General features: G+C 37.1%; 1 protein-coding gene across 1 annotated transcript in view; it reads right to left on the bottom strand.

Annotated features, from left to right (window-relative positions):
- Positions 1–24,778, bottom strand: part of LOC126188640 (dynein axonemal heavy chain 6) — a 1,044,937-nt gene that overhangs the window by 530,369 nt on the left and 489,790 nt on the right. Inside the window, exon 78 of the mRNA XM_049930241.1 lies at positions 16,116–16,308. Within this exon, the coding sequence (XP_049786198.1) occupies positions 16,116–16,308 (193 nt within the window). The remainder of the gene's footprint in view (positions 1–16,115; positions 16,309–24,778) is intronic.

Raw genomic sequence — 24,778 nt, 5'->3', positions numbered from 1 at the left:
TTTCTTAGGTAGAGGAGGGAGAAAAACATTGGAAATATCGTATTTACTCGAATCTAAGCCGCACTCGAATCTAAGCCGCACCTGAAAAATGAGACTCGAGATCAAGGAAAAAAAATTTTCCCAAATCTAAACCGCACCTGAAATTTTAGACTCGAAAATCAAGGAGAGAGAAAAGTTTTAGGCCGCACCACCAAATCGAAACAAAGTAGGTCCATAGTAATATGAGATACAATTTAGGTTGAATGAATGACGATACAGCTACAGTAGTTTGGTTCGAGTCGTAAGCTTAGCAGTTAAGCTTTACCAGGTAGCCATTGCTATGCGTTAGGTGTTCCATCTGTATTTATACAGGTACCCTTCCTTTTTCACGTGCTTCGTCTGGTTTGAATTGATTGCTTATTTTTCTTTGATCTGATAAGTGCCGTTCTTTCTTATAGGTGTTTACGTCACTCTAAGCTGAAAATGCATTATTTTACTGTGTCATGCATTGTTTGTCGCATTCTGAAATGAGTGTTTATGACCTGCCGCCGCTCGCGGCATGGCTTGCTTTTGTGCGCGCTACCGCCACTTATTTTTACATAGAAAAAAAAAAAAAGGAATCGTCTCATCAGGGAAACAATGGCAAGAGACTGCTATTTGTTTTCTTTGCTGCTTTCTTTGATAATGATCAGCAAGAACCAAATAATAGACTGCATATGATAGAAGATGTTCTGATCGAGAGTTTAGCGAAAATTTTTCTCCGTTTGAAAATCTACACCTCATTCGTACATTACATTCTGCACAGAAATGAGAGTCGTCTTAGATTTAAAAATCTAGTCAATTGCCGTGCTTCATTTCTGACCGTATCACTGTTAGGCATAAGAATAATATGAATATAAACATGACATGATATGCATATTCTTGCCTGTTTGCTGTTGTCTCACTCTAGTTTCGTAGTTAATTAGGCAGACAGGATTTAAATGAGATAGCAGCAAACACGAAAGAATACATGGCAAAATGTTTATATTCATATTATTCTTATGGTGAAGGGAATACTGCATGTGATTCACAATTCATAAAAGTTCCTATTTGCAACCATCTCTTTTCACATGTAGGAAAAAATTCAGAACGTAGATTTGGCCATATTGACAAACATCCTAAACAGTCTTGCCAGTCGGATTTTCATAGTACATTGAAATGCTGCCACATTCGAAGATGAACAATACGGCATTTGTATTTACTTCATTGGATAATGTATGAAAATGCAATGGTCGAAACTCGAGGCGGAGAAAAAAGCTCGTCTTCCACCTTTTTTTAAATTTATTTACTGATGCAAAGGTTTTTTTTTTGGCTCTAGTATTTATCTTTCTGCCTGCAAAGCATGCCTGTGTAGCGCTACATATATTCAACGGCAGAAGTTAGTTGTGGCGGCACCTACCAACATTTTTCAGAACTTCCGCTTATTTTGCACTCGATTCTAAGCCGCAGGCGGTTTTTTGGATTACAAAAACCGGAAAAAAAGTGCGGCTTGGATTCGAGTAAATACGGTAGGACTAAGACATTCTGCATTGCTGGCCTAACTGTGCTTGGTGCTGCCTCCTTTGTTTGGGAGGGAAGAAGGGTAATACTCATCTACTGATTCAAGGATTTAAGATGAAATGTTACTCATGCAATCATGGAGTAGCTGCTAAAGAACTTTGATTTTGTGGAAATACAAGGTGGAATCCAAAATTTTTGGGACTAGTGCTGCCATCTGGAAAGTAGAAGTAGTAGATCTTTGCACCACTAGGTGGCAAGAGCTACATATCTGATGAGTCAGTGTATGGAGTGGCATTCAGCTGGGAGGACATGTTGCATGTCCACAGTGATTACTCTGTGTTTGGTGTGTGGCGATTTTATGGTAGAAGGCACACGGAACTTCTTCAGACCGCATCTGATGATCCAACCTTCTTGTCACGGGTTATCACTGGTGACAAGAGCTGGATTTACAATTATGACCCAGAGACAAGGCAACAATCATCCTAATGGAAGAGCCTGCGCTCTCCAAGTCCCAAAAAAGCGAGACAGGTGAAGAGCAAAGGAAGAGCATGATCATTGTTTTCAAGGGAAATGGGTGCTGCATCACGACAACGCGCCCTGTCACACGTCCTTGCTAACCAGGACCTTTCTGGCAAAAAACAACATGTTGGTCACTACCCACCCACCATAATTGCCAGATTTGGCACCTTGCGACTTGGTGCTATTCCCAAAACTGAAACTCAAGTTGAAAGGCCATTGGTTCGACACTCTAGAGAGGATTCAAGAAGCATCGCTGGCAGTGATAAACACCCTCAAAGTACAGGGCTTCCAGAAAATGATTGACCAGTGGCAGAAACACTGGGACCAGTGTGTATATGCAGATGGGAACTACTTTGAGAGTGATGGTGACCGTTAGTCCAAAGGTAAGGATTTCTAGAGATGGCAGCACAAGTCGCGAAAATTTTGGATAGCACCTCGTAATATGTATTGACTAATCATTGACATAGTATCATGCTGTTTCTTCATGTGCCAGAGCTGTTTACTTTAAATTATGTGTAGCTTAGTGTGAAATGTGACACTTTAACCATCCTAGACTTATCTTTCTTGAATACCTGGAAATGTCATTATTCAAGCTTTTGTGTAACACGATAAAAATTAATTGGCTTTTGTAAAATCTCATGCTTAAATGTTTGTGTACTCTACAGTGAATAAGTACTGATAATTGTCATGGGGACACACTGCAACAATGCATATTTCACTTTTCATTTGCCGTATGACCTTTATATAAATACCCTTATAACTAAATTGTTTACTCGAGGTGTGGCCCGTTTTGTCATTTGGTACCTGCTACTCTCAACGTACCTCTCTTCTTCTGCACCCTGATGATGCACTGGTTGCTCAAAGAAAAAACTTAAATCTAACTTAAAACTAATTGCATTACATAGCTCAGTGGCCACTGATACATTTGGTCATTGTATACATCTGCAGATATTCCCTTACTTTGTTTAAATTCATAGACATTCATTTATTCTGTTGCCTATCATGAGCATTTACTCTGCAAAGAAAATTATTTGACATCTCTCAAAGTATTTTGCCTTTAGTCCTTACCTTACATGTTCTTGTATAGTTTTTCATGATGCTTCCTTTTGCCTGTGAATATGTTGTATATAGCTTAGTATTCAATTAAGTCTCTGTGTACATATATCAATAGTTCTCAAGGTTCGCAGGAGAGCTTCTGTAAAGTTTGGAAGGTGCGAGACGAGATACTGGCAGAAGTAAGGCTGTGAGTACCGGTCATGAGTCGTGCTTCGGTAGCTCAGATGGTAGAGCACTTGCCCGCGAAAGGCAAAGGTCCCGAGTTCGAGTCTCGGTCGGGGACACAGTTTTAATCTGCCAGGAAGTTTCATATCAGCGCACACTCCACTGCAGAGTGAAAATCTCATTCTGGAAACATCCCCCAGGCTGTGGCTAAGCCATGTCTCCACTACATCCTTTCTTTCAGGAGTGCTAGTTCTGCAAGGTTCGCAGGAGAGCTTCTGTAAAGTTTGGAAGGTGGGAGACGAGATACTGGCAGAAGTAAGGCTGTGAGTACCGGTCATGAGTTGTGCTTCGGTAGCTCAGATGGTAGAGCACTTGCCCGTGTTGTGATGTACCTTGGATTAATAGCATTCTGAGTTCTGCATCCTGCTCCGTTAATTCACCAAATTCCTCTAAACCTTATGGTAAGCTGGACAAGGCAATCACAATAACATTCTGAGTACCTTTAATATAAATAATCTTGAAATTGCATTCTTGTAAATACAGACATCACCTAGCTAATCTACGATGCAATAGTTTACAAGTTAAAAGAAATGACAGTGACTGATGGTCACAGTAAACTTTGGTATTCTTGCCCTGCAAAAATATTCAAACTTTTTAAATGGCCATATTACAGCTAAACTTTTCAATTCTGACATAGAGTAATATCTTCCTGCTTCTGATAATGGGTGACTAGAAAAACTGATGACCTTGGGTACTTCCTTACCTTCTTCCTCTCGCATCTGGAACAAGCATGCCCACAGCTTTTGGGATGAGGCATCTGTGCATAGACAAAAATCCTTGGACATATCAGGGTGGCGAAGAACGTTTGCATTGACTAATACCTGCTTAATATTAGTAAAGTCCTCTTGTCACTTATCAGCCCATACCTGCTTAATGTTATTGATGTCCTCCTGACACTTATCATCCCATAACCGAAGCCTATTTTTTCATAACAAGTTGAACAATGTATCACTGTTCAGCAGTTGTTGTGGTACAAACTTATGAAAAAAAGCTAGTCCTAAAAAGGCTTTTAGTTGTTCTTTATTCCTTGGAGCTGGACAATTGTGTATGGCGCTCAAGTTTTTTCGGATCAGGTAATATACCTTGTTCTGACACAACATGTCCTAAAAATCTGACTTTCTCCTTGCCAAAACTAGACATTTTTAAATTGGCTGTTACTCCATAATCTGCAAATCATTGAAGCACCTGTTCAATGAGCCTGATATGTACTAAACAAGTGGGTGTAGCTATTAACATATGGTCTATGTAAACAGTGACTCTGCTAAGCAATTCTGGTCCTAAATCCTTGTCGAATGTAGATATAAACACTCCTGCACTAATATTCAGTCCAAAAGGTAGAAGACAGAATTCGTAACTTTTGCCACCACATATAAATGCTGTATATTTTCAACTTTCTTTGAGGAGCTTTATTTGCCAGTAGGACATCTTCAGATCAAGTATACTGAAATATTTTTTACTGTAAAACTTTAGAACCTGTTTGTCCAAGTTGTCTGGTCTTTTGTGTACTGGTACTATAATCTTATTGATACCTCTAGCATCAAGAACTAATCTTACAGAACCATCTGTTTGGTTACTGGTAATATTGGACTACAATAGGGTGAAAATAAAGGTTGTATATTTTCCCATTTAATCATATGATTGATCTCTTCCCTTACTGCCTCTCGTTTTGCCCATGGAATAGGATATGACGTTACACCAAATGTCTCATGTGGATAGACTTGAAATTTATATTCGTAGTCTGGCTTCTAACTGGAAACATTGGCATACTTAAATAGCAAATTAGAAAATTCTTGTCATTGCAAATCAATTAGTACCTGTGATTCACTTAGTTTCTGCTCTACCATTTCATAAATAACCTCAGTGTTTACTTCTTATTCAGTATCAAATTTTTTTGGGAAATATACAGCTGGAAAGGAGTATTGTACTACTACATTTGACTCTGGTTTGTTTTTGTTACTAACATCAGGTGTTTTGACTACATTAATAGAAAAAATCTGGTCCTTTATATAAAAGTGGCATTTACCATTTCTTATGTCAATCTGTGTTTAGTATGGTGTAAATGCATCCATGCCAATAAGACAGTCCTTCCTTATATATATAATTCTCGTGTCACATTGTTAGTTGCCATACTCCTCTGAAATGGCTTAATCTATTCTGATGAAATTTTGCATGTATATTTGGCTGGTCTGAGAATCAGTCGTAATCTATTTTTCATACCCCTAAGTGATAAGGGTGGTCCACCCCAAAATTTTTTCTTATTTTTTGGACAGAAATTTTATTTTTATTCTTTTATGATGCGGCATTAAAAAATACACACTACCCAAAATTTTCACCCTTCTACCATCATCCCCTATTTTTTAATAGCAATTTTATTAATTTAATAATTTACAACCTCGGTCAATAACTGATCAATTATCACTTGATCACTTATTCCTGCCAGGTATCTACTGGTGATAGTCTTTCACTATTCGATAGATAGGTAATTGAAGAAAATGTACCAAAAGCAACGACTCGAATATCCCTCTTTGAATTGACGTAGCTAGACCGAGAAGTTTAACTAGGTAGCATGCGTCATTCGCCAAACCGACATTTAGGCCTTTCGCAAATGCATCAATTTTTATCGTACGGAAGTATATCGTGCGATGCCCTCCTTTGTTCCTCTAAAAGAATTTAATTGTACAGTATTTTTATGTACAATAAAAATCGATGCATGTGCGCTAGAACTAATAGTGCGCTAGAACTAATAGTGGCTGATACTGCCGGACTTCCCCCTAAGCCTTTTCTCACTCCCTACACAGTTTTCGGCCATTATTATTGTTTGTGTCACAAGCTCCTGCCAACAACGGCTATTGTGTTACACGTATACATTGTGTTACACATATACATTATTCTTATAGACTAGAGATAATTTATATGGCAAAACAACATTTGTTGTGTCAGCTATAATATAAAAAGATTTTCAGAGGTAGAACAAAGTTCACCGGGTATAGCTAGTTAACTATAAATTTGTCAATTATAAGAAAGTTGAACTTCACTGTAAAATGTTCAATTTGTTATGGAATAAGTGTCTGTGGTAAAACCAATTTAGTCTTACTGCCTGTAGCAGTTTTCACCTTGCAATTTTGGACAGGAAATGTTGGGAATTTGTCTCTCTTCTTCAATTCTCAAAAACTGCATTTGACATTAGGTTGGTACTTGAACCTGTATCTAAAATTAACTGTGTGTCAATGTTAAATACTTTCACCTTAATGATTGTTTGTACCAGTTCTTCCAGGATAATACCTATTACATCTAACTCATGCTGATACGAATCATCCTTGATGTCACCTTGTTTGTGAAACCTTATAAAACATGTTTGTAGTTCTGCCTTGCCCCCACTCTGTGAGAGGTCAATAGCCTGGGGCTTAACTATGACTGGCTGGTGTTTTCCACTGGTGAAGTGTGACTTAGTTCACTACTTGGAGTAATTTCAGTGAGTCACACTGTGTATGTACTTCGCCAATTTGTGTCGTTAGCTGCTGTGCACTTATTCTACTGTCCAAAGGTCGGCTGTGGTACAGCATAAGGCATGGCATTGTTGCCAAGCGTTGGCCACTGCTGCGGCTGACTGTATCCATGTTCAGCATAGAGTCTTGTGATGGTGAATGGTAATTTGCTTGTGCATTGAAATTACCCCTGTTGTTTGGAAAATTCCTTTTAAATCGTTTGTTTTTTCTGTTCCTGTTACCGTACTCGTTACCTCTTGGTACATAACTTTGCTGTTGTGTGTACCGTCCTTGCTGTGTGTTTAGATCACATTTTACTGACTGATTTACATGACTATGTTGTTGTTGAGCCTGATTTTCTGTTGCTCTATTGGATACAGGTCTTTTGTCATAGATTAAGTTGATAGAATCATGCACTGACGGAAAATTTTCAGTGTTGTGCTCTGGCATTGTGACAAATTTTCTCTAATGCGCAATCGTAAATGACTTCTCTAAGTTTTTAACACATCTACCTGTGATATTAGGTTCATTCAGTAGTGTGTCTTGTTCAGGTATTTTCCAAAGTATCCACGTAGACTACTGTATTTGCCATTGAATGGTGCAGGGTTGAAAACCTCGCATCTGAGTCTTTCTTGCGCTGCCTCAGACTAGTATTTGTCAAGGAAAGCTCATTCAAACAGGACATAAGTGCTGCAACATTTGGCCACTTCAGTTGCCCATAAAAGCACAACAACTTGCATATATCCCACAACAAATCTGATTTTCTGTGATTCCATCCAGCTGCATGGAAATACATGACAAAAAGCACTGATAAATACTACGGAATTCATTCTTTTACCTTCGGTAGTGAATGGAGGAAACTGTTGATGTCTTAGCAAAATTTTGTCTGCAAAAATAGTTGATAGACACATGGCATTTTTGGTCATATTTATGTTGTTATTGTAGTTACCTGTAATTCCAGCTGGTAATTGTTCAGGTATTGGACTTGTGGGTATGTTTACATTTGGCATTCTACAACTGTCAGTGGTACCTGCTGTGGGACTCGTGAAAATCTGTGGATAAATACCAACAGGTTGTGGTTTTTTCACTGTAGCCTGTGTATTATTTACATGCATATTTAGAGATCTGGTAATATTTTCTTCTAAAAGATTGCAGATCCTATCTTTTGCTTCTTGTAGGTTAATGTTACCTTGTTCACAATTGACTTTCTTTTTTCTCAATAGCCTTCTCTACTAGATCTGTGTATAACTTACAATCAGTTAATAACTTCTCTGCAATGGTATTATCCTTATGTAATGTACCTGCTCCAGATTGACTAATGATATCACTCAGATTTTCATTGATTCTTTCTCTCTCCTTCTTAGCTAGTGCTGAGTCAATTTATAATGTTGCTACCCTCAAAGCAAGCTCTTCTACAGCTAGAGGTACAATTTCATAGTCTTTATTTAGTTTGTTAACGACAGTGGTTACCTTTTTTTATTGTCAAAACCAATTGGTTTTGTGTGGCTTCAATGTTTGCATTTGCATCTGTGATTTTCTTTATCTGTTGCTCTACTAGATCATGATGGTCATTAAAAGAATCTACCTTCTGTTTTAGCTCTGTGTATAATGTTACCGTTAACCTCAGAGAGTACTTCATGCTTTACCTGTGTTTTCATATCATTCAATTTTTCATCGATTTCAGTGCGAAAATTTTTGGATAAGTCACCAAATTTCTGTGAGATCGTGTCTTGCAAATCCTTGAATACTTGTTTCTGTTCTTGCTTCATTGCACTTAGTTCTTGTGTAACAGTGTTTTTTTGCTGTTTTCCCGTGTTCATATCTTGTGTAACAGATTTTTGTTATTCTTTTATCATATTCATATCTTGTGCCAAATTACTGAAATTGGTGTTCATATTGTGTTTCATATCATCAAATTTCACATTTATATTAGATAGTAACTGCCATAGCAGTGCTTCAGTTGTACTACCATGGTTGCTGTCAGCTGTACTTCTCAAGTTAATGTTTGTGTTGTGACCAAGTGCTGTTTGTAACGTGTTGTCAAAATTCATATTGGAATCGCTCTCCAATATTTCATTCATTAGTGGTATGTCACTCTGCGAGATGTGTGACATTGTCTCATCAATTGTAAATATTGTGTCGTCAAGGTTCTTTTGCTGTGGAGCACCGCTATCATTTGTCACTCCTGTGACACTCATCTCTGATCTACTTAAACTTTCTGCAGTAGGCATGCATGGCACCGGAACTTCAACTGTTCGATCACACAATTCTACACCATCTTGGCTGATTTCATTTTCGCTATTGCTATCAACAATGGGCATATATTTTTCGGTCATGTTATATGAATATGCCAAAAGTAAAATTTTCACAAAAATGTTAAAATTTCGTATGCTTATTATTATACTTGACAATTGTAATTTACATGATGTCAAAGCCTGTTTTATGTCAGTTATGATGTGCAAACTACTGTACTGCAACTCTTTATGTTTTACTGACAATGCGTACCACACTGAAACATTTCTGTAACTTTTTCGCAAATAAAATTCAAGGAATGGAATAATAAGGAAAAGGTTTCTATTTCAAAAGAGGTGCTACCAAGCATAACCATGCAAGCAACTTGCATAGCCGTCCTATCTTTGCTGCTCTGAACAAAACAGCTTACAATTGAAAATTTTACATAACCTGCATCCAGTTCCTATTCCTTTCAAAAATTTTCTCCTCAATTTTTGAATTTTTGCGATAGTTGCTCCCCATCATGATTCATGCAAACAGAAAATACAGATAATTAGTTTTTATGACACATAACAATGTCATAGGAAATTTCTTACTGTAACAAAAGTTAACAAACACTACTCACAACCGGCGCCCTGAAGTCCTGGCCCACAGGTCAACAGTTGTGTTGTAAAATAAATAAATAAATAAATAAAAAATAAAATATCATTACTATATATTATTTATGTGCATATGAAGACACATTTTTGTAGGATACAACACAATTGTGTTATTAGAAATGTTCTGTGCCTATATGAATTTTCCTTGGCTATCGGACATCACTTACATTTCAAAAATCCTCCTTACATGGACTTCACTTAAATAAATAAAAAATACTTGATACTGTTGTTCAATATACTATTCTTCATGCACTCATATGATACATAAAACTTTTAGTACATCATGTTTAAAATCGCACATCTTCATTGAGTGTGTGTGAAAACAAAAAAAATGTTCAAATAATTGAATGAGTGTTTTTCGTTCGTCTGCATCTTACTGCACATTCATAATTAACATCTTTGTCAACTCTTCTGTTTGTAATAAATATTTACTTTGCGATATCATGGGGGTCTTTCATCATGCACCTACTCAACTGTTATGTTGAACATGACATTCTCGGCTGGGCCAGTGTTTAAATGATGGTTCTTGGTGCTGAATTTGTGGAAGGGCTGTGTTTGTAAGCCAGTGTGAACTGTATAGAACAGGGCAATGGCCAAGGTCTGGCATAATTGACAGCACACATCAATGATGTGATAGTCTGGCAACCTGGAGTGGGTTTTTGAAGTCTGAGCCCAGGGCACTGACATCTGAAAAAGTGTCATGGAAGTCTTGCTGCTGCTGAGGGGTGATGATCAAGCATGGGTGATGGCTGGCTGCAGCTGATGTCCATGGCTTGTGGCCTGATTTCCTTGCTCTTGGTGTGGCAACATAGGAGCGTGCCACACAGTTCACTGACCAGCAACTGCTGTCTGCCTGAGGCCTCATTGCAGTCCTGGGCCCTTGCTTCTGCTTCAGATTCTCCTATAGTTTTGTCCCTTTACAGCTTGTTACATAGCATTGGCACCAAGACAGAGAGGGCTTCACCAATGGAAGAACAAGTTCAACTGACATCATCATCAATGCAGTAAGGGCAGCAAAAAATTTTAAAGACTGCAGTGGCTGATGGTGTTGAAGGTAAAGTGTTTTATCAGTGAATGTAATTAAATGTTTGCAGAAGTGAGTGACAAGGAAAGAGCAGGCAGTGAATGAGAAACAGACAGAAAACAGTAAGAGTGAGCCTGATAGTATGGTGTTTGGAGATAGGGAGAATGAACTAAAATTGTTAAATGAATGTAAAGTAGTTGTTAAAAGTAAATTTGAAGGTGAAAGTGAAGTAAAACTAATGGACCATTCTTTTTATGATGAGGATACTGTTTGGCAAATAATATGCCAAATGTCAAGGGCTTCACCCACTGCACATAGAAGTGTGATTGAGGACGTGGACAGTCTGCAGGTGATGAAATAAATTAATGTTGAACAGGAGCTGCAAGAGGAAAGTAGCCAAGTTTAGGAAGGACTAGTAAAGGAAAATTTTCAGTTGGTAATGGTGGAGTTTATGAAAGATTTGAATTAAGAAAGGATCATGGCAGTAGTGAGATTGGAAGTCTAAGAAATCTAAGCTAGAAATGGTATTGCTAATTTAAAGTCAAACTTGGACAAAAAATTACGATCTGTAAAAGTTTGTTTCGAAAATAGGTTAGAGAAACTGGTACTGTAAAAATATAGACTGTGAATATAGATTGTGAAGCTAACAAAGATAGAATTAGAAAAAAGATAGCAGATTGTATACCGATTAGGTTCCTTTCAGATTACGCTGATACAATAGCTCCCTACTTAGCAATCATATACAACCACTCGCTCACCGATAGATCTGTACCTACAGATTGGAAAACTGCGCAGGTCGCACCAGTGTTTAAGAAGGGTAGTAGGAGTAATCCATCGAACTACAGACCTATATCATTGACGTCGGTTTGCAGTAGGGTTTTGGAGCATATATTGTATTCAAACATTATGAATCACCTCGAAGGGAACGATCTATTGATACGTAATCAGCATGGTTTCAGAAAACATCGTTCTTGTGCAACGTAGCTAGCTCTTTATTCGCACGAAGTAATGGCTGCTATCGACAGGGGATCTCAAGTTGATTCCGTATTTCTAGATTTCCAGAAATCTTTTGACACTGTTCCTCACAAGCGACTTCTAATCAAGCTGCGGGCCTATGGGGTATCGTCTCAGTTGTGTGACTGGATTCGTGATTTCCTGTCAGGAAGGTCACAGTTCGTAGCAATAGACGGCAAATCATTGAGTAAAACTGAAGTGATATTAGGTGTTCCCCAGGGAAGCATCCTGGGACCTCTGCTGTCCCTGATCCATGTAAATGACCTGGGTGACAATCTGAACAGTTCTCTTAGGTTGTTCGCAGATGATGCTGTAATTTACCATCTAGTAAGGTCATCTGAAGACCAGTATCAGTTGCAAAGCGATTTAGGAAAGATTGCTGTATGGTGTGGCAGGTGGCGAACAACTTCAGTTGGAAAGACCACATAGATATTATTGTGGGTAAGGCGAGCCAAAGGTTGTGTTTCATTGGCAGGACACTTAGAAGATGCAAGAAGTCCACTAAAGAGACAACTTACACTACACTCGTTCGTCCTGTGTTAGAATATTGGTGCGTGGTGTGGGATCCTTACCAGGTGGGATTGACGGAGGACATCGAAAGGGTGCAAAAAAGGGCAGCTCGTTTTGTATTATCACCTAATAGGGGAGAGAGTGTGGCATAGATGATATGCAAGTTGGGATGGAAGTCATTAAAGCAAAAGACGTTTTTCGTTGCGGCGAGATCTATTTACGAAATTTCAGTCACCAACTTTCTCTTCCGAATGTGAAAATATTTTGTTGAGCCCAACCTACATAGGTAGGAATGATCATCAAAATAAAATAAGAGAAATCAGAGCTCGAACAGAAAGGTTTAGGTGTTCGTTTTTCCCACGCGCTGTTGGGGAGTGGAATGGTAGAGAGATAGTATGATTGTGGTTCAATGAACCCTCTGCCAAGCACTTAAATGTGAATTGCAGAGTAGTCATGTAGATTTAGATGTAGATGTAGAAGGAATTCTGATACTAGGGACCAATTCAGAGGAGATTACCACGTGTATAGAGTGTAGTACAGCAGGTCCTGGAAGGAATAATGGAGGTTATAGGAGGACCAATTGGAAGGGAAATGCTCCAAAGGGGAATAGAACTGATAGAGGAAATTCAAGCGACAGAAGAGGAGGGAATGGTAACTATAGACCCAAATCAGAAAACTGAAATTTGCGGTTGGTGTCCATGCTTGGGGAAGAAGCAAAAAAGAGCCACCAGGGAATAGAAGAAAACCATCATGGACTAATGTTCAACTGAACAGAGATAGTGAAGTAAGTAGAGAAACTTCCCATGTCTAGTAATAAACAGAACTGTTCCCAGTAACCACGGGACTGCTATGGTCGCAGGTTTGAATCCTGCCTTGGGCATGTGTGTTTGTGATGTCCTTAGGTTAGTTAGGTTTAAGTAGTTCTAAGTTCTAGGGGACTTATGACCTACAATGTTGAGTCCCATAGTGCTCAGAGCTAACTGTTCCCAGTGGAGGGGATACCATTAAACTGGAAGAAGGAGAGCAAATGGTAAAGCAAACAGATGAAACAGAAGAGTGTTCAACTGTTCAGTGAAAGAAATATCAAAAAGAATATCAGGATGCTATGAAAAATTGTGAACAACTCTGGAAAGCAAAGCAATTTAAGTATCTTCCTTTTTGGTCAAATAGTGAGAATAAACAACTGATCTGCCAAGCATTTGACAGTGAAAGTAATAGTGATTCAAGTAATAGTTCAAGTTGTGTTGAAAATAGTAAAGAATTTAGAAGAGGAAGAGAAAAAAATATATATATTAATTTGTTGAAGACAGTGAAGGTAATATGATATATAAAGAGAGAATAAATCTAAGTAAACAGAGCAATAATGAGATAGAGTTGTGGAATACTGAAGATATAAGCAGCAACATTATGAGAAGATAAGTTGCTACTCACCATATAGCAGAGATGCTGAGTCACAGATAGGCACAACAAAAAGACTCTCACAATTAAAGGTTTTGGCCATTAAGACTTTAATGGCTGAAAGCTTTAATTGTGAGAGTCTTTTTGTAGTGCCTAGCCGTGACGCAGCATCTCCACTATATGGTGAGTAGCAACTTTCTTTCTCATAATATTGTTACATTCCATCCTGCATTTTCCATTGTTTGATAAGTAGGGAAGAGAGTCAGGCCACCTGTCACTTAACAGTAATTGGAAACAGGTTTGGTGATGAAGATGAGATTTTTTTATAAAAAAAATAATTGAGGTTGTTGCATGCAAAAAAGTTACCAAAGTAACTGTTTACATTCATGATATTTTGAAGGCAAGTTTTCATTGGTATGAGCATTGTCAAATTTTGGATGGACTGCTGGATGCTATTTACAGAGGGGGACTGAAATTAAAACTGAGCAAGTATCAGTAAAAAGGAATTTTTTGGGCCATGTAATTTATGAAAAAGAGATACACCCTAAACAGAAGAAACTAAGGACTCTTCCTAATTTTCCACCACCTAATAACAATACAGAAAGTAATGCTACGCTCAGCCTACTTGGATATCACTGAAAATTTTTTGACACATTAGTCACTTAATAATCCTTGTTTGGGCAATTTACTGAAGTAGACTGTAGTGTGTAATTGGAATTCAGAATGTGAGGAAGCTTTACAAAATTTAAAGAAAGAGTTGTGAAGAGTAAAGTACTAAATCATTCTGTCATTACTTTTTTGTATGAGTGCAGTGTTGAGCTTTCTAGTATGGGAGTCAAAATTTTTCAGTTATTGGAAACAGATAAAGGAGTGACCATACAACAAGTGCTTTTGCAAGTAGGACTATGCATACTCATGAACTGGAATGTTCAACTTTGCTACTGGACTGTTCATAGGTGATTGTACAAGCTGGTATTGTTCAGTGCACTGAAAAATTTTAGTAGTTGATAAACAAATCACCATTAATATTCACTGAACTTAGTGAAGAATAAATGTGTGTGTTAGAGTAACTGAAATTATGATGTCATGTAAATCTTTGAGAAAATACCATCCCACACTCATTTAGACTTTCACCTTCATAGTGATTAAGGATGGTGCTGCTGAGACTCATGTTAGAAATGCTATAAGCTGTATGAGTGCCCCAACCAACTGACATTTGTCTGCTGCACACCATAGATTTTCCAATTTTGTGCCAGACACGAGGATATAAGATGCTGAAAGAGCAAGCCCCATCACACTTTGTGGTTGCTGTCCATTTTTACAGCTTCTTCAGCATATCCGTGATACTCTCTCATGGATCGAAAAAAAACCTGTGACCATTCATGCTACCCTTCTCTTTGTACATTCAACATTTCCTGTTAGTCCTTTTTCATACAGGTATTCTAGAATGGGCCACACAAGTGATATGTAAGCAATCTCCTTTGTAGACTCCTTTGTAAACTGGAGTCTACTACATGCTTTATCCATGAATGAGGCTAAGTGACCGTCCCATTTCATATACCTATGAAGTGTTACACCTAGGTATTTATATGAGTTAACCAGTTACAACTGTGACTCACTGATATTGTAGTCATAGGACACTATGTTTTTCCTTTTTGTGAAGTGCACAGTATTACATTTCTCAACACTTAAAGAAAGTTGCAAAACTTGGCACCACTTTGAAATCTTATCAAGATCTGACTGAGTACTTACACAGATTCTTTCAGACAGTACTTCATTATAGATAACTTCAGCATTTGCAGATTATCTGAGGTTACTGCTATTATTGTCTGCAAGGTCTTTAATGTACAATATGAACAGCAAGGGTCCCAACACGCTTCCTGGGGGACTACTTGTAATTACTTCTACATCTGTTAATGACTTGCCATACAACAAAACTTTATGCATCACATATGTCTCATGCATCTAACATGATCATTCTTTTGCTAATAAGTGTAGATATGATACTGAATCAAAGACATGACTGTCTTGACCCAAAGCTTCCAGTATGACATGTGAGAAAAGTATGAGTTGGGTTTCACATGATTCATGTTTTTGGAACCCATGCTGGTTTCTATGGAATAGGTCATCCTGTTCGAAATACCTCATTATGTTTAAGCTCAGAATATGTTCTAAGATCTAAACCTATTCAATGTCAAGGATACAGGATGGTAGTTTTGTGGATTACTTCTGGTATCCTTCTTCTAAATGCATGTAACCTGTGCTCTCTTCCAACTACAGACACAATTTTTTGTTAAGGGATTTAAAATACTGTGCATGTAAGTAGAGTCATCAAAACCAAGTAGTGTCATCGAGACAGGTAAACATCCGTAAATATAACGTATTGTAAAGCAATTAAGTACATACTTATTCTGAACTAAATTTAAGTTATCATTTCATGACTAAATTCTTTAGAAGGAATTTTATAAGCTTTACCTTGAAAATATTTTTCAGTGTGAACTCAGAAGGTGAAGGAATAAACAGCATAGAAAAATGGCGCACAAATCGAGGAGTCAATGGATTCCTTCCACCTCCAGGTGGTGCACATGCTGCTATAACAACAACATCTTGAATTTCTTTCCAGAACAATTTCTCTCTGTCATACAGCCCACCAAAGTCAAGATATTGTCTGAAAAAATAAATAATATATCACAGATTACCGTTAAGTAGATCCAAAACTCATAATGAGGCATTACTCTTATTTTATTTAATAATATTATAAACAGGATTGTCTACTCATCATTGACTCAAAGATGAGTGATTTCTACAGGAATATCAAAGCCTAATATAAATGACACAGGTAAAATAGATTAGATTTATGTGTAGACATTTACAAAATCAACTGAAAGTACAGATGACCAGTAACTAATCAACAATGTTTTCTTGGAGTATTTCATAGTATTCTCCTGTGTTCTTAAGGCTAAGTGAATAAATATTAATACAATGTGAATTTTTTTGTGCATAACTTTGTAGGAAAACTGATTGCACTGTTTATGCTGGCCACATATTACTTCAATAAGATTTTGTGCAGTTTTTCTGCCATAAAGAGTCCTGAATGATTAAACCCATGGCATTCCAGTTAATTTTCCCCCAATAGGACCAAATGTTCTGTGAGGTTCTGTCACAAAAATGCACTCGAATGCTTGTTGTGTGTCTTTTAAAAGAAGTAACAGTTTCATTCAAGTTATTTTGTGTGAAATGTTAGCGTTCCATTTACTCTTGTGGACTGTGTGTCATACAAATACACTTTAGCGATAACGGATAAATTTCAGTACATAATTTCATGGGCACTCTAAGCAAACAGACCTATCATACTCCAAATGAATCTCTAATGTGGATGACAGTATGCTGCCAAAATGTGACATTAACTAATAAGTAGTCTTTGATATCACAATTTCAACTGACATTCATTTTATGAACTTGTGAAAGGAATTGATACTTTTGAAAGATAGATCAGTTTTTTGTACTTTTATGTGTGTTTTCACTGGTGCTAAGAAGTTCACCAACTGACTAAAAATTCTGTCTCCAAATTTTATATTTATTTTAAAACAATTTCAATTTTTCACAATATCTTTTCGGGTCATTACAAACTAAGTGGTACTGCACTATAAAATAAGCTAGTTTTACTGCAGTAAGCTATTTGTCTTCAAGATGTTTGGCACAAGCTCATTAGTCTAAAACTGTTGTAATCTTAATGGCCAAAGGGTAATATCAGTATGACTCCCACTTCTTCGAATACCCAGCTTCTTAAACCTTGCTGACAGTTTCATTGCACATTGATCAGAACATTAGTAAAATTCCATGTACCCCACAGATGGGAGCCTCTGGGATGGAGAAAGACGTTATGGATGTACATTTGATTTAATTACAAAACAATGTATAACCATCATTAAATAATATTGTATCTGTATCACAATGTTAATAATAATTACATGTATAATAATGTAAAATTTTAAGAGTTTCTGTGATAGCAATCTTCAATGGAGTAGGTGGTGATCAACGAAAAGTTATTAAATTCAGTCTTAAACTCCACAACATTACCTATAAGACATTTAATAAGCTCTAGCTGGTATCTGAATTCATGTGCACTCATGTACCAGTATACAACTCCTTCTACATTTACACCCATACCCTGTAAACCACTGTAAACCACATGGCAGATGGTACAGCCCATTGCATCCGTCATTCGATCTTTTTACCATTCAGTTTGCATATGGAATGCAGGAAGAATGACTGTTAAATGCTTCTGTGCATGCTATAATTCCTATGGGATTGATACATAGGGGGTTGTAGTATATTCCTTGAATCATCATTTAGAGCTAGTTCTTGAAACTTTGTAAGTAGGATTTCTCATAATAGTTTACATTTATGTTCAAGGGTCTGTGAGTTTCAGCATCTCTGTGACACCCTTTCATTGGTCAAACAAACCTGTGGCCATTTGTGCTTTCCTTCTCTGTATATCTTCTATATTCCCTGTTAGTCCTTTTCTATGGGTCCCACACACTTGAGCAATATTCCAGAATGGGCCACATGCGTGATTTGTAAGCAATCACCTTTGTAGACTTACTGCATTTTCCCAGTATTCTACCAATAAACTGAAGTCTATCACCTGCTTTACTCACAACCGAACCTATATGATCATTCAGATCATATCCCTACAGTGTGTTATGCCCAGGTATTTGCAGGAGTCGGTCGATTCCAGGTGTGACTCATTGATATTACAGTCGTAGAAAACTAGATTTTTTCATTTTGTGAAGTACACAGTTCTACATTTTCGGACACTGAATGCAAGCTGCCAAGCTTTGTACCACTCTGAAATATTATCTAGATCCAACTGATTATTTGTTCAGTCTTTGCTTCTCATCCCATATGGTAAGTCTCCCCTGACCTGTGGTTCTGGGTGACTTTCCCAAAATCTACCCCTTTTATTACACCTCCCTGTCCTATTCCTTCACCTTTCTTCCTTCCCCTTCAACCCTTCTGCCTGATGAAGAAGCCACTGACTCCAAAAGGTTGCCAATCACTACAATCTTTTATGTGTGTGTTCTGCTGCCGCTTGGTGAGTTGATTTTTTATCTTTCCAATTACATAATTTTATCAATAATTGATTATTTGTTCAGCTATTTTCAGACAGTAATTACATACATACATAAATCCTTGTTCCATAGATCATGAATACGACATTTTGTAATGATGTGGAACATGTCACTTTAACATAAGTATTCTTTACACAAAATAATTAATTAATTATTATTTTTTTACCAGTACTACTTCATGTCTAAGGATTCATCAATAGAGTAGGAGTTGTCATTCAGAAATTCTTTTGATTTGCTTTTAAATGTTTGTTGGCTATCTGTCAGACTTTTAATACTATTTGGCAAATGACCAAAGATTTTTGTGGCATCATAATTCACCCCTTTCTGTGCCAAAGTGAGATTTAATCCAGAATAATGAATACCATTCTTTCTTCTAGTGTTGTAGCTATGCACTTCGCTGATATTTTTGAACTGAAATGGGTTATTAATGACAAATTTCATAAATGAATATATGAAATGCAACCGTCTGTGAATATCCCGAGTTCCTTAAATAAATGTTTGCAAGGATATCTTGGGTGGGCTCCAGCTATTATGCTGATTACGCGCTTTTGTGCAATGAATACTTTTTCTCTTAATGATGAATTGCCCCAATATGATGACATCTGAAAGCAGTGAATGAAAATAGGCATGCTAGGCTAATTCAATGATATGTTTATCACCAAAATTTGCAATTACCCTAATAGCATAAGTAGCTGAACCTAACCATTTCAGTAGATCATTGATGTGTTTCTTTCAATTCAATTTCTCATCAATGCACACACCCAGAAATTTTGAGTATTCTGCCTTAGCAACAGACTTTTGTTTATGGTCTATTTTTATCAGTGGTGTTATGACATTTACAGAGTTGTATAAACGGTGTTTTCTCAAAATTTAGTGGGAGTCCATTTGCATAGAACCACTTAATAATTTTCTGAAAGACATTTTTTGCAATTTCCTCAGCTGATTCTTGCTCCTTGGGTGTATCATCATCAAAAAGAACTAGCTTTGCGTCTTCATGAGTAGAGTGGCAAGTCATTAATATATATTAAAAACAATAAGCGACCCAAGACTGAAACCTGTGGGACACCACCTTTCATACCTCTCCAGTTAGAGGACTCTGCTGGTTTTTTCAGACTATCTGTACTGTTAATTTCAACCTTCTGCATTCTTCCAGTTAAGTATGAATTAAACCATTTGTGCACTGTTCCACTCATACAACAATACTTAAGCTTATCTAGAAAAATTTCATGATTCACTCAATCAAAAGCCTTTGAGAGATCACAAAGTATCCCAATGGATGATGTCCAGTTTTTTATTGCATTTAATATTTGATCAGTAAAAAGAATTTCTGAAAACCAAATTGACATATTGTTAGTACTTCATTTTTATAAATACGTGATGCTACTCTTGAATACATTACTTTTCCAAGAATTTTGGATAAAGCTGTCAGAAGTGAGATTTGGCAGTAGTTGTTAGCATCAGATTATCCCCTTTTTTATGCAATGGTTTAACAATAGCACATTTCAGTCTATCTGGAAAAATGCCCTGTTTCAGTGAGCTACTACATATGTGGCTGAGAATCCCACTTACTTGTTGGGAACAAGCTTTCAGTACTCTGTTGGAAATGCCATCAATTCCATGTGAGCTTTTGCTTTTGAGTGAATTTATTATTTTCCTAATTTCAGCAGGAGAGGTGGGTTGAATTCAAATTTATCAAATTGCATAGGTATTGCCTCTTCCATATACTGCCTTGCATTTTCTAATGAATAGCTGCACCCTATTTTGTCTATAACACTTACAAATTATTATTAAAAATGTTTTCTACTTCTGACTTCTTGTTAACAAGCTTTTCATTGTGTTTGATAGAAGTACAGTCTTCCTGTGCTCTCAGTTGCCCTATTTCCCTTTTTACAATATTCCAAATTGTTTTAATTTTATTATCAGATGTGCTAATCTCAGACATAATGCATATACTTCTGAACTTTTTAATAACTTTAATACAGTGCAGTAGTTTTTATAATTTTTCACTGTTTTGGGATCATTACTCCTCCTAGCTATAAGATACATTTCCCTTTTCTGTTCACAAGATATTTCTATCCCTTTAGTAAGCCATGGATTTTTACATGGTTTCTTACAACTGTATTTCACTGTTTTCTTAGGGAAATTGTTTTCAAATGTACTCACAAAAGTATCATGAAATAGGTTAAATTTTAAATTAGCATAATGTTCCCTGAACACCTCATCCCAGTCTAACTGTTGCAAGCTTTCCCTAAAATTTTGAATTGTTAAATTGTAAATGGAATGCACTATTTTGGAGGACTGTTTTGCATTACTGTTTGGAGCTATGTTTTATACTGAAACTAGCTGTGCATCATGATGAGACAGACCATTCTTAACAGGAAAAGTTTTTATTTGATTAAGTTTATTTTGGGCTATGAAAATGGTATCTATCAGTGTGCTGCTTTCATGTACCACCTGAGTAGGAAAATCAATAACCAATGTAAAATTGAAAAAACCAAGTAATACTTCAAGGTCAAGCTTTCTATCGGACTCTTTCAAAAAATCTACATTGAAATCCCCACAAGCAATAATTTGCTTTCCTTTGTCTGACAGGTAGCACAAAAAAGAATCCAAGTTTTTCAAAAACAGTTGAAAATTTCCCAGCAGGGACCTATACATGGCTACAATTACAAAAGTGCCATTATTTACTTTAAGCTTACATGCACATGCTCCTATACGTTGCTCTACGCAAAATTTTTTAGTTTCCAACTTTTTCACACTATGACTGATTTTAACATACATGGCAACTCCTCCTCTCTCCATAGTGTCTCTGCTTACATGTGCTGAAAGCTTATATCCACCTACATTTACCATTTCCATACTTGAGACTATATGATGTTCAGACAGGCATAGTGCATCTATTCCACCCTCAGTTTCTAAATCTTCTAAGCAAACAAGAAGCTCATCTTTGTTTTTTAATCCCCTGATATTCTGATACAATATATTAACATTATTTTTCACTGTGCTTTTATGTGAATCTTGTGAGATACTAACATTATTTTTCACTGTACTGTTACGAGAATCTTGTGATATTTTCACATCTCTAGTACCTGCCTGTCTGAACTGCTCATTAAGCTTGATTTCAGTCAATGTAAGATGATTGGACACTGATCTTAGCCTAAAAAAGTACTCCCATGACTTTCAGTGACCCCCCTTATAGATTTTTCTATCATCCCAGCCAGTTTACCCTACCCTTTCCTATTGAGATGCAGGCCATGTCTTGTGAAGTCCCATTAACAGGAACCAAACCTATGCCTGACAAAGTAGCCACCTGAAGTAGCTGATCTAGCTACATATTGGCCGGTCATACCGCATGAAAGCAGGAACCAAGCCAACATTAGTATGGTTCATTGCAGATGCTATTTTTACCAGGTCACACTCAATATTAAAGCCCTTATCCCTACCAATACTGTTTCCTGCTCCACCCACTACCACAACATGATCCTGTTTCATAAAACCCTTGCACAATGCTCCTACATCCTCTATCACTTGTCTAAGACATACACTGGGCTTGAAAATACTTGTAACCTGGTACCTGTCACCTAATTTTTCCTGCAAGATCTGGCCCACATCTCTTCCATAGTTACTACCTAACAACAGAACCTTCCTCCTACTTTCTAGTTTTTTTTGCAACAGCTGGTTTCCTAATGAAAGTCTGTTGAGTGCTGACTACACTTACATCTACTTGAGCCTCTTCCTTAGCTGACTGAGGTAGCAAGGCAAATCTATTGCTTGTGCCAATGATGAAACTGTCTGATACTGTTCTCTTTCTGTGGCCCTGTTCCTTACTACCTCTTCCCACCTGTCTTCATCCTCTTCCCCGCTTAACCTCATCAGTTCCTCCCTAGCACTATCCAGTTCAGCCTTAAGGGCCTTAATCTTCCCTTCCTGTTTCGCTAGTTTCCTATCCCTTGAACATATTCTGCAATACCATGGAAGAGACCCATTTACTTCCCAGATTCCCATGCCACTACACTCAGCCAAATGTAACCATCTGCCATAACAGTTGCACAGAAATCCAGAACTGACTTGCCCATGGCAGTTCAAACACTTTTCACTCATGGTTGTTTACAATAGTTTTTACAAAATTTATCTAGTCAATAAGAGTAATATTCTACTACCCACAGACCACAAAAGTCATGAGGAACACTAATATAAATGTGCACTATTAATATAGTAATGTAATGCAGTTAAACTAAAGTTAAAAATCAAAACTTGTATACCCAAAAAATTAGGCCTGAGATTGTGTGTGCAGGATATGTATTTTACGTGTTTTGAAAGGAAATAACAGATAGATCTTAAAACCTTTAATTACCCCAGTAAATACAGCACTACTAATTATATGTGTAATTCATTATATGTGTAATTCATTATAAACAACTGTATTATCCACTAAAAGTCTGAGGCTACTGTCAATATTGTCTGTAAGGTTCTTAATACAGAACACAAACAGGAAGGGTTCCAACACACTTCCCTGGGGTATCCCTGAAGTTACTTCTACATCTGTCAATGACTGTCCATTCCAGATAACATGCTGCATCCTCGCTAGTGAGAAATTCTCAATCCAGACGCTACTTTTACTAGATACCATGAACAATCATACTTTTGACAGTAAATGTAGGTATGGCACTGAGACAAATACTTTTCAGAAATCCAAAGACATGGCATCAATATGTCTCTCTTGACGCATAGCTTTCAAGATGTTATGCTAGAACAGTGCAAATTGGATTTCAAACAGAATCCATGCTGGTTGCCATGGGAGAGGTCATTCTGTTCAAGTTGCCTCATTACATTTGAGCTAAAAATATGTTTTAAGACTGTAAAACAAATTGACGTCAAGCATGTTGGACAGTGATTTTATGGCTCACTTCTAATCTCCTGATAGGCGAATGTGACCTGTAATTTTTTCCAACTATTGAACATGTTTTTTTGTTTGAAGGGATTTACAGTAGATTTTGGTTAAAAGAATGGCTCACTTAGCCATGAATCTGCTATAGAATACGATAGGGAGTCAATCAAGCCCTGGAATTTGATCAATTTTTGTGATTTTAGCTAGTTGTCATCACAACTGATATTAATATTAATATATATATATTAATAGGCTTGTGTCTGTATATGTGTGGATGGATATGTGTGTGTGTGCGAGTGTATACCCGTCCTTTTTTCCCCCTAAGGTAAGTCTTTCCACTCCCGGGACTGGAATGACTCCTTACCCTCTCCCTTAAAACCCACATTCTTTCGTCTTTCCCTCTCCTTCCCTCTTTCCTGACGAGGCAACTGTTGGTTGCGAAAGCTTGAATTTTGTGTGTATGTTTGTGTGTCTATCGACCTGCCAGCGCTTTTGTTTGGTAAGTCTCATCATCTTTCTTTTTTTATATATATATATATATATATATATATATATATATATATATATATATATATATATATATAGTAATAATAGAAGGAAACATTCCATGAAGGAAAAATATACCTAAAAACAAAGATGATGTGACTTACCAAATGAAAGTGCTGGCAGGTCGACAGACACACAAACGAACACAAACATACACACAAAATTCAAGCCTTCGCAACAAACTGCCACCTCATCAGGAAAGAGGGAAGGAGAGGGAAAGACGAAAGGATGTGGGTTTTAAGGGAGAGGGTAAGGAGTCATTCCAGTCCCGGGAGCAGAAAGACTTACCTTAGGGGGAAAAAAGGACAGTTTGTTGCGAAGGCTTGAATTTTGTGTGTATGTTTGTGTTCGTTTGTGTGTCTGTCGACCTGCCAGCACTTTCATTTGGTAAGTCACATCATCTTTGTTTTTAGGTATATATATATATATATATATATATATAATAGAGGGAAACATTCCACGTGGGAAAAATATATTTAAAAAGAAAGATGATGAGACTTACCAAACAAAAGCGCTGGCAGGTCGGTAGACACACAAACAAACACAAACATACACACAAAATCTAGCTT

Source organism: Schistocerca cancellata, chromosome 5, assembly GCF_023864275.1.
Source record: "Schistocerca cancellata isolate TAMUIC-IGC-003103 chromosome 5, iqSchCanc2.1, whole genome shotgun sequence".
Taxonomy (NCBI): domain Eukaryota; kingdom Metazoa; phylum Arthropoda; class Insecta; order Orthoptera; family Acrididae; genus Schistocerca; species Schistocerca cancellata.
This window is presented reverse-complemented; position numbering and strand designations above follow the sequence as displayed.